Source organism: Octopus bimaculoides, chromosome 1 (genome assembly GCF_046866305.1).
Source record: "Octopus bimaculoides isolate indiv1 chromosome 1, ASM4686630v1, whole genome shotgun sequence".
NCBI lineage: Eukaryota > Metazoa > Mollusca > Cephalopoda > Octopoda > Octopodidae > Octopus > Octopus bimaculoides.
Window position 1 is genome coordinate 76,930,685 of NC_142928.1, and position 12,500 is coordinate 76,943,184.

Sequence of the window (12,500 nt, forward strand, 5' to 3'; positions counted from 1 at the left end):
CGCTATCTCTACGCAGGCAATTGTAAAGTTATAATAGAATGCTACATTAGTGTTACGTATAAGTTTACTCAATCCTTATTTGTTATGATGATATTAACTATGAGGTATCAACGTGTTTCGATACATACTATATCTGGATGCCTTATTCTTTATTTCACTGAATGTTGTTACTTTACTACATTTAACTTATACCTTTCTTCCTATTTACAGATCCGTGAAGGAACATGCATGTTGAGTTCAAAAACGGGGAGTGATGTTGGAGGACTTTACAATCAAGGTTTTTCTCAAGTTCATCATTTTGAATTGAAACCATTCTTAGGTAAGTTAAATAATCAAATATTCTATTGTTAACTTACATAAAATCTGACGTTATCTTTTCTTTCAGACCTGCATACACAAATCTAATATATATATAAGCACATAATTTCGCTTTATTCAATTTTCTGGATGGGCGATAAGAAAATGGCTAAAATTTCTCTGTTGAAGAAATAAAGAAACGGAGATAGAAGAATACAAAGGCCTTATTATTTGTATTTTATACTATTAAACCTACGCAAGGGTACAATTTGAGATTGAAGTGAGACTGAAATATAAAAGAAAATAGTCTTTGGTTCATTGTCCAACTGAATATAGCGTGTAGCTAAGGCAGTTTAATACAAAAGTAAGAGATGGAGGTGGATTACTACTAAAAGAATTTATGTCATATTATGTTCTATTTATCTACTTAGCAAAGGTGTACATGAACACATTTGTATGTTCAATCTACAGCTTCTAATCGCTATCTCGGAATGTCTTGTTACACATACTCATGCACACACACACAAACAACACACACACACCCGCACACAAACACACACACGCACAAGCACACATGCACACACACACGCACGCACACGCTTACAAACGCACACATTCATATATATCTTTATCTATATGTATATATATATATATATATATATATATATATATACGCACACACACGAGCATACATCTACATATTTGAAAGAAAGAAAGAAAGAACGAAAGAAAGAGGGAGATGTGCGGTCGAACGGTTATGAAGTTCGCTTTACAATGATGAGTTCGATCCGAAAGCGTGACATCTTAAGCAAATTTCATTTACATTGACCTCAGTTCACCCATACATATTCAGTGAAATTTGATCAACCGAAACTGTACACAAAATTGTCCAGTTGTTTGTATTTCTAATTCAAAGGGTACAACATTATTGCACATTGTGTTTCTGTATTACACTGATTCTGCTTCAAAATTATGTTAAGGGTAACAATGCCCGTCGAATGCTCAGTCATTTACTCATTACTCCAGGGCTAGCTCATTCAAATGATTCAATATTTAAATTCTGATCGTTCTACGTCAGATATCTGTTGCTGCTATATTCTTAGGCCACGAGCAATATGTGTCAGGTTGCGTGTCAGATTGCGGAACTTCGAGTGTGTATGTTTTGCTGTTTTCAATATTGTCAATTCTATGAGTGCCTATGTGTTTGTGAGTGTGTATTTCCGCGTTCGGTACGTCTATTGTAAACTATAGTAAAGGACAGTTTACGCCGTTTTTATGAGCCCGCATCTAATGAAGTAGCCAGCCTTATGGTAGGTGATCACCATACGAATCGTGATATTCTCATTGCTGTTCGAGGTAATACTCTTAAACGTGTTTCAGAGACTCATCCGTCTTATGATGCTCTCCAGTATCCTCTCTTTTTGTGGAATAGACAAGATGGGTATCATTTCAATATTCCACAGATTGAACCTGCATCAGGAGAGCCAATTATAAATAAAAAAAAGTGTCATCAAATGACTTCTATTATTGCCATCTGATGTTAAGACAAGAACAATCAAATCAATTACACATATATCGTGATATATTTCAGCAATACCTGGTTGCTACGTATGCTAAAGTTGAGAGTCAGCGCCCCTTTTATTTTCGTAGAAATAAAAAAAATAATTAAAAAACGCTAAGGTCTAAAAATTATGTTCATCTCCAAGATGCTCTGAAGACAGATGGTGACATTCCGAACTGGGGCAACTTATAGTACTCCCATCACCATTCACAGGTGATCCTCGATATATGCACGAACGAACACTAGATGCTATGACATCTGTGAGGACATATGGAAAGCCACATCTTTTTCTCACTTTTACCTGCAATCCTACATGGGAGGAAATAAAATCGAACCTTCCTCCAGTGTTGCATCTTCTGTATTGCAGCTACCCTCCTCAATGGGGGTGAAACTGCTTATTCTATGTTCAAGCTCCCGCTAAACATAGCAATGAAAGAATCTCAAATGTGAAACATTTGGGAGTATTATAATTTCACCAATGTTTTTCATATCACCATCTTTCTTCAGAGCATCATGGAGATGAACATAATTTTTAGCCCTTAACTGTTTGTGACAGCTACAAATGTACAGGAGACGCTGACTCTTAACATTAGAATGCATATCAACCAGGTATTGAGGAAATAGATCACAAAACTTGCTTCATTGTTTGGGGTGAGTGCAATGTCACAGCGTGGATCTCGAAGACAAAAACTCTCCAAGACCTATCCTCCAAGTCATAAAAAAACAATTGCACTCTTGTGGGAGGAGTAACAGTTCTTCTTCCACAGATTTTCGTCAAACGTTGTCGGTTATTCCCAAAGGATCAAAAGCTGATGGAGTCACTACATGCTTCAAAAAATCGTACCTCTGGAGACATGTAAAGAAACTTCATCTTACAAGCAACATCAGAGTATTTCTACAAAGTGATCATACGAGTTCCTTAAGATTGGTAATGGGATATTAACATTAAATTCAAGACTTCAGCTACATGAAATTACATGCAGTCAAATGATACTTTCTCTTGGGAATCTTATCGATAAAGAATTTCCTAATCTATCTGTCAACTACACTGATGTAAGCTAGCAATGTGAAACAGCAATACTAGCTGCAACTAATGGAATGGTTGATAAACTCAATCATGAACTCCGTCAAAAGTTAACAGATACATCAGAAACGACAACAGTCGATCAATATTAGTTTGTTCAATACCCTGTTGAATTTCTGAACACGCTTAAACCCACTGGGATGCCACCGCATAACTTTACACTAAAACTGGGTGCTCCCATTATGCTGCTTAGGAATTTTGACCCATCTCACCTGTGTAATGGAACTCCCTTAATTGTTACTTCTATGAAGCCCCATGTCCTACAGGCAACAATCATAGCAAGTAGTCGCAAAGAAGAAAATGTCTTTATTCCAAAATTTCCTCTCATATCTTCTGATGTTACATTTGAATTTAAGACGCTTCAGTTTCCAGTCAAACTAAGCTTTGGTTTTCCACTTAACAAATCTCAGGGTCAATCCCTCTAGTTAGTTGCATTTTATCTTTCTACTATATGCTTCTCAAACGGCCACCACTATCTTGCTTGCATGCGAGTTGGAAGCAGCAACAATTTGTTCATTTTGACACCAACAGAAAATTACACAATGAATATTGTTTACTGTGAGGTACTTCAACATTGACAGATTTTCAGTTCGAAAGTCAATTATCGTTACAATTTGGATAATTTTTAATGAAATCTCAATATTTTGAAATATTTATGAGAATATATCTTTATATTTATTGTTTACTAATCTGAATTCTGAATAAGAACAGCAGTAACACGAGCAACGGCGAGTCATTCAACTAGTATATATATATATATATATATATATATATATATATATATATATATATATGTGTGTGTGTGTGTGTGTGTGTGTGTGTGTCTGTGTGTGTGTGTGTGTGTGTGTGTGTGTTTGTTTGTGTGTGTGTGTGTATGTGTGTGTGTGTGTGTGTGTGTGTGTGTAAAGAAACTTCATCTTACAAGCAACATCAGAGTACTTCTACAAAGTGATCATAAGACCTCCGTAAGATTGGTAATGGGAGATTAACATATATACACGAGGAGCTGCTTTCAGTTTCTATCCACCAAAACTACACGGACATATAATAGAAAACACTTGCCCGAGGTGCCCTACACCACTTGGTTGGTAAGCGTAGGCTTAGTTGTGCGTGTGTGTGCATACATGTACCTCGCTTGTGTGTCAAGAGAATTATGTCCCTCTTTGCTAAGTCACCAAATATTCTTTTTTTCTGATTCAATTATATAAGCTTCAATTAAAGGTAGCGTTTGTTTTAGTCAAATGTAAAATATTTTGAGCGATATTCTATTACAAATGACATAATTCAAGAATACGTATCAAATATTATATACTCAAAATAGGTAATTAGGCGTTATTTTCTTTGCACTTAATGTAGAGGTTTCTATTTTTCCTTATTTCAAAATTCATGGAATTGATGTAGAATAGTTTTCATTAACTAGTGTATTTCGATCTTTATAATTTGAAGGAAATTCTAATTTTGTTTCTACAAAATTCATTAATCTAACTTTCAAATTACTTTAAAATATATGTCAGGATTTAATTAAATTTTATTTTTTGCATGTAGCTCATCAGTAACAATGTGAATAAAGAAGAAATAATGCTGGCAGTCATAATCGTTGTGGCTCAAAGTTTCGGCTTTATTGTTGCAAGAAATTGAAAAAGTTTTGCTCTTTATAGTCGATAATAAAACCGTGATTATACGGTAACTTGCCTAAAATTCGGCTAACGTTTATTTCTTTCTTTTCTATTTAAAACTTAAAATAATTACATAAAGGTTTTAATCACTGTATTTTCCGAAACATCAAAGGTAACACAAAATACTTTTTCGGGTTAGTATGCTAAGCACAACACCGGGGAGGTGCTCCCTCTCCTCTCCTCTCTCTCTCTCTCTCTCTCTCTCTCTCTCTCTCTCTCTCTCTCTCTCTCCGTCTCTATCTATCTATCTATCTATCTATCTATCTATCTATCTATCTATCTATCTATCTACCTATTTATCTATATATCTATTTGGCAATCTATCTCTCCTCTCTTGTTTTCATTTTGACATTTTACATTACAAAAACAAAATATTTTAATGCCATTACTATTTATTCCTTTAGATATTGCAATCATGTTTCTTACTTGGATCTTAGTTTCAAGTATTTCAAATCACGCTATCTTCAAGTATTCTGCGATTTAATTTTAAGTGATACGTAAGTAGGAGTCACGCTAATTTATGTAAAATAGTTATATAATTAATTTAATCGATGACACTACTGAATATCATATATTTTTTTTTCTCGTGAGATGTTTACATGTTTCAAGCTTAATCACGATGAGTGAAATTAAACGCTATCTGGGATATTTCAGTCACTTTAATAACATACTTTCATATGTAACTTTAATATATTTCGTGGATATATGCAAGATTTTAGCGAAAATGCGGGTTAATATATAATAGCCATTTCTTCGTGTCTTTTTTACCTCACCCTTCATTTTCTTTCCTCACATTGCTTCCTGTCTATGGCTGTTTCTCTTCATCCTTAATTTCTATAATACTCCACCAATATTCTTTCCAACTTCCTCCAATCCTTCCCATTTGTATTTTACAAATTTTGGGTTCAGGCTTGCTTGAAGCATGCCATAAATTTTTTCCCGCTGAAAATGGTGATGAGGCCCTCTAAAAAGTTTATATATTTTCATACAACTCTATCTGAAATACGTTCAGTGTCATGTGCTAATGTTTCTCAGAACTTGCATCACGTTTTATAATGAATTTATCAACATGAATTTATCAACAATTTATCGCTTTGAAAAAATTTATCAACAATTTATCGCTTTGAAAAAATTTAAGTTTAATTAAAACCATTTAGTGGTTACTGACTATATTTATTAAACATATCCAATTATAACATTTATCAATTACATCACTCATCAATTACACTACTGTTTTTTCACTCTCGCTATGATATTCATCAGATTTAATTCGCGGATATTTTGTAAGTTAAAACGAAAATACACTATGTATATAGACAACATGCGCATCACTGCTGATTTGGTTCAAACTGATACATTTAGGTTGCGATTTTACAATTTTTATCCTCTTTGTGACATCAGGATGACATTTTCCCCATTCCAGTTTGGACTGGTGAGATTCAAACAATTAATGTTCAAATCAATTGACTTTTTCTGAGTGATAGTGATATGAGATGACTAAGTGACTTTTTTTGCATAAGGTTTTGTTTTATTATATTTTATTATTTGTTTTATTAGTTTTGTTTTATTATGTAGAAATAATCTTCATATTAGAAACAATGAACGGCAAGTGCGACAGCCTCGCTACTCCCAACAACATTAACAATTTTAAAAAGTGGAATACCTTCTGTTGCATACCGAAGTAAAGTTACAAATTACGCCAGAAATTATCCATCGATCTGCATTCAGGGTATGATTATTTCGCTCGTCGTTTTCTTTTTCTGATTTTTTTATATTCAAAATAATTTTATACTCGCTTAAAAAGATAGAATACGTAGTGAAGGAAATATGGCAGTTAGTTCTAGTAGGTCACAATTTAACATACAATCATCACTTCTAAATTCTCAGATACTAAAGAACACTATTACATCACTAACCTCAAATAATATTAAATAATATAATGAACACTTAACAATGACATATTCGAAGGTGCATAATAATTGCGATGACAGAATCTGCATTATCTACAATGGCTGTACTCCACCCCAAATGTACACACATTACAACTTTCTGCTATTTTAATATGACAGCTCAGTTAGGGTAACCTACCGATAACAGGAGTACGAAGATAAATAGGACAGAAGAGGGAATATATGCCCTGTCTTATATACTGCATCCCCTGTATCTCCTTTCTATATAATTGTATGTGACAACATCAACTTTATCCAAGAAGAGGTATGACATATCTGGAACGATAAATATGTGGCATTAAACCTATATCTTCAGTTCACTGCCTGTTAACTGAGTCAAAACTAAAAAAGTACTACACAACATTGTCATTCTCAGTGTATCGAGTAATTAACTCTTTGTTTACGGTTCTTGATTAATTATGCATTTCTTCGCCTCTAAGTCTTAACTTTCTCGTATATTCTATTGAATCCCTTTCCCTAAAAACCTCATTTGCATTTATTGCTAAATGATTGAAAAAGGAACTATCAGTTACATGAATACCAAAACACCTTGTTTTACCAATATAGATAATGAATTTTGCTGCAGCATGGCTGCAGTTAAATGACTAAACTATGTAACAGAGTAAGTAAATTTAGTTTAAGAATCCGACATAAGGTAAACACAAAATTGCCATTTACATTTAAAGGGACGCTGACATTTGTTCACTGCAGTAAACGGAAGTTTCAGTTAATATATTTTTGTACTTGATTCTGACAGATTAAATCTTAGAATTGCACGAAACTAATCATTGTAGAATTACTTTTTATAACTGCTGATATCAAGACAAAGAAACATAAACACACAAACAAAATGAAGCAATTTTACTTTCTACGCTCAAAACAACAACGAAACACAATCAACACGCTTTGGCAAACGGACAATAATGCTGATTTTCAAACACATGTTCACACATGCATATGAAGCATCTATTTCCTTTTAAATTCATCAAATTTAAAATAGTTGCTCTAAAGCAGTGATAAATTGAAATGAATTCGAGTTTACATTAATTTAAACCTTATGAAAAAATGGCAATAACATTAACAGCAATAAAAAACACATTCAATAGCAAACTTTTTGTCACTTTATGAGCTGGTTTATAGTTTATGATAAAAATATTCAAATGACAATCTTTGTTAATTTCTTGTATTTTTTAAAGAGAAATTTGATGTGAACTGGCATGATATTAAAGCAGATATCATAGTGCGCTGATGGAGTCACATCTGCATATGGACTCTAATTACGTTTCCTAATCAAAACGGGTTTTTCAAATATTCGTTAAATGCCTAATAGGAACAGATAAAAAAAAAATACAGCAACATTTCTATGTAATAAAGATTAAATTATAATTTTACTTGAGAGATACCTAAGAAGCTGTTGAAACACGAGATATTTTATTATCTAGAAAATTAAAAAGTAAACTAAATATTGTGTAACTGCTGCAGCGTTTGTTCAAATATTGAAGTTGTGCTTTCCCCTCTGTTTTTTTTTTTGATTTTTTTTTCATTCCGACATTATCTCTTTTATTGTAGATGTTTTTTACGAATGAAGAAATTATTCTTTATAGCAATAGTAATAAGACTGAAGGAACGTAACGGAGTAAATTGTTGTTGTTTAGTCCATAGTTAGCCTTGAACCAGACCTACAATCAATATATTTTCAAGTATCACGACGCCGTTGTCCAATGTATGTAATGTATTTTCAAGGAGATAAAACTCAGTTCGGGAGAGATTTGGGAGTTTTTATCAATTCAAATTACCATGAAGAGGCACACTCATATATGTATGTATGTATGGTGTAGATGGACCATACAATTTCCAAGATTTTAACTGAACATTTAATGAAATTTTATGGGATGATCTCTAATTTATTTCAGTATTTTATGCACGTCAATGAAATGCATTTAAATTAAATATGGAATGAATAGCTGAGTATTAAACAGTGATGATAAAATAGAAACTAATGAATTGAAACATATTCTTTTCTACTCTAGGCACAAGGCCCGAAATTTTTGGGGAGGGGGCCAGTCGATTAGATCAACCCCAGTACGCAACTGGAACTTAATTTATCGACTTTGCCTTTCATCCTTTTCGGGGAGGGGGTCAGTCGATTAAATCGACGCCAGTACGCAACATGTACTTAATTTATCGACCCCGAAAAGTATGAAAGGCAAAGTCGACCTCGGCGGAATTTGAACTCAGAACGTAAAAACAGACGAAATACCGCAAAGCATTTCGCCCGGCGTGCTAACGTTTCTGCCTGCTCACCGCCTTCAATGAATTGAAATATATTTCCAACCTATTTCACTGAACCACCTTTATATTATTACGACACAGATTATAGGTAGTAACTAATATAAAACAATGATCTAATTTTATTTTATATATTATTTTATATATTATTTTATATATCATTTTATATATTAGCACCTATCAGTTTTACAGCTTTATTCAATTTTCTTTTTCCATGCATACCATTCATAAAAGCAATCTTGTTCAGCAATACAGGTGCATAAAATGCATGCAAATGACGTATTGTTGATTTTTGCTACTATAATTTCACTGCTATGATCACCATTTAGTATGTACCTGGTAGCCAAAGTAGATTATGCAGAAAGAAAGATTGTCGTATGATATAAGGAATTGTAGTAATTCGGCTGACAACTTCTTTCAAAGTTTTTATCTTTACAAGTGACTTGAAAATGGAGTTAACTTCAAAATTCTTCTGTATTTTCGTATAATGATGTAATACTCATCTCCCATGTTTCATAAATTTCTATCTTGCTGTTGGTATTTCACTGTCTTCCACTGTAAAATTACATTTAACGCTTAGTCATGCACTTTAGTTCAGTTAGCGCAAAGCTTAGATGAACAATTTATATTATTCCCGAGGTAATGAATATCCTGTGGTGTCGTATATGCGAAGAGTATAAAAAAATATCAAGTTCGTGCATGAAATTTCTCGACAGATGCTATTGAATATTGCTCCTGAGTATCTTGGGAATTTAAAGCTATCATCGATTAAGAAGCAGTGCGCATTCTCTCTATGTCTATCAATTTTCATTATTCTCACCCTCTCTCTGACTCTGTCTCTCTCTCTCTGTGACTCTGTCTGTCTCTCTCTCTCTCTCTCTCTGTGACTCTGTCTGTCTCTCTCTCTCTCTCTCTCTCTCTCTCTCTCTCTCTCTCTCTCTCTCTCTCTCTCTCTCTCTCTCTCTCTCTGTTATTCGTTAAATCTTTCATTACTTCTGCCGCTATGTTGTGAGATCAGCTCTAAAGATACCAAGAAGCAACCATTTATTCAGTCACGTTGATTTTATACCAGCAAAACAGATCCCGGCGGTGCGTTGTATCATTGAACAAGACACTTTATTTCACATTACTCCTATCCACTCACCTGGCAAAAATAAGTAGCACCTGTATTTCCATTGGTCAGCCTTGTCACATTCTGTGTTACACTGAACCTCTGTGGGATCTACGTTAAGGATACGCTGTCTGCAGAGTGCTCAGCTACTTGCACGTTAATGTCACGAGCCGGCTTTCTATTCATCGAATCACTTGGAGCATTTGTCATCATAATCAACGGAGTGCCAGTATATAGACAAAACATATTTAGTAACATGTTACCCTTTTCCAAAGTGAAGTTACCAACACTTTGCAATTTATGCAATTGTATCTGTACGAAATGGGTCTACAATAGTTTTTCCATAGATGACCGGTCTGATACGTGTCTATAACTCTAGTAGCGCTACAACATATCTGACTGGCCTATACAGGTCTTGTATGTATGGTGTGTGATCTTGTGAGTGAATGTGCAACGCATACATAAATTAGTTTTCTTGCGATGGCGAAAATGGTGACGATGATACAGCGAGTGATATTCTTTTGATGCTGCTAACCTTACTACTGCTGTTTGCAATAACAATGAGTAAGCGAGTTGTTCTACCGGTCATATTGCACTCAGACCACTGACTGCGGTCATTGTAAAACTATTGTTTGTTCTGCTTAAGTTTGTGGAATTGAAGCTGACATTATCTCTGCTCTTATTACTTTACTTTTAACGAGAGATTGAGTTTAATCTGCAAACGCATGTACCATAATCTTCATCGAGCAAGAGGTCTTTCTCTTTCGTTTATCTTTCTCACTTGTTCACTCCTTGTAATTTTAGGTGCTATGATGTGTGTGTTAACAATCACTTATAACAGAATATTGTGAAAAAATGTTTCATTTTCTGAAGACCAAACCAAGAAAATACTCTTCACTCCTTTTCCTAGTAAAAGGTGCCTCAAAATGTTCAACAACAATTGAAATTCCCAAGTACCTTAAACAGCAACATCATTCATAATTGGGGCGGCAATATTATTCGAACTCAGTTCACACATCAGTAGTAGTAGTGGTAGTAGTAGTAGTAGTAGTAGTAGTAGTAGTAGTAGTAGTAGTAGTAGTAGTAGTAGTAGTTGTTGTAGTAGTAGCAGTAGTAGTAGTAGTAGTAGTAGTAGTAGTAGTAGTAGTAGTAGTAGTAGTAGTAGTAGTAGTAGTAGTAGTAATGCCACAATAGCAACACGTTAGGAGCCATTTTAAAGGTAAATTATAAAAAAATATGTTGCAAGGAGAAATGTGAAACACTAAAGACATTTACGAAGTTAAAAACAAGTCACAAACAAAAAGTAAGATATGGAGTTCCATGCAAAAATAATGATAAGAATTTTAAAAAACTAATACATTGTTGAAAATTAAGCAAAATTGAACAGAATCGAAATATGCTAATAAAAATTCGGAGAACTCGAGATGAGCAGAGCTCAAATCAGATCTCCGTTACGGATAGGAACACAATTTTCCCATCAGTTGGTACGAAATGCTTCAAAGGATTGTGGCGCCCATTTTCTGGAAATTACATCAGGAGGTTAAAAACTTAAAACAGACAATGGTTACAGGACTAACAATGCGACTATACTCTGAGATATCCAAGACTACATACGCAAGGTGATTAACGCCAAACCAGAATATACTGATGTCTCATACCCTTAAATATTTCAATGGTTTCGAAACAAAATATTAAACCAAGCATATCATAAAGTTATTCCATGATATAGACCCAAATACCTCAAGGCATTTTGTCTCATAATTTAACCATTCTGCCAAATCAACACCTGCTATTACGATTAAAATATCAAAACAAATAATAATTCTCTTCCAGACATTCAGATTTTCTATTATGCGTTTAATTCCTATATATTAGCATACACGAAGAATATGCGATTTAACTAATAAGAATGCAAACTATATATTTCAAATGTTACAGAGAGATTATGGTGGAATCAAATCGGCCCCAAAGGAATAAACAATAACTTATCTTCAATCTTGTTCAGACAATATATTCCTGAAGCATTTTATTGTTTGATTTCTACGATTTAGCGCCTATTTTCATTTTCTACTTTTATTTTTGTTGATTTCACTTTCATTGTGCTTTATTCTCCAGAATACGTTTAGTTTTCGACAACAAGATGCAAAGGCGTGAATATATGTTATATTTTTACATTTTTTGTGTGTGTCTAGGCAAGTATAATGAATTCATGTATGTCGTTGCATGTATGATTTTAGTATGCAAGTATGTATATGTATGTATATATGTGAGTATTATGTACTTTTACGTAAATATATATATGCCAATATAATTAACACACACACAGCTTCAACTTCACTCATTCACTAAATATCCGACTGTTTTCACTCAGGTTTTTCATTGCTTTTTGCAACCTTCTCAGTGACTATCGACTTAGTCCGTTATAGAGACCGTGTTTGTTTGTTTAAGATTTTGTTGTGTGCGAGTATATGTTAGTATGTCTGTATATACGCATATATATACAATATATATATATAAACATATATATATATAT

The 12,500-nt window shown here is 33.7% G+C and overlaps 1 protein-coding gene across 2 annotated transcripts in view; it reads left to right on the forward strand.

Annotated features, from left to right (window-relative positions):
* LOC106869508 (uncharacterized) overlaps window positions 1-12,500 on the forward strand; it is a 1,059,538-nt gene that overhangs the window by 834,326 nt on the left and 212,712 nt on the right. For both annotated transcript variants that reach the window (XM_089352454.1, XM_089352457.1), the window contains exon 6: window positions 211-319. In XM_089352454.1, the coding sequence (XP_089208580.1) occupies window positions 211-319 (109 nt within the window). The remainder of the gene's footprint in view (window positions 1-210; window positions 320-12,500) is intronic.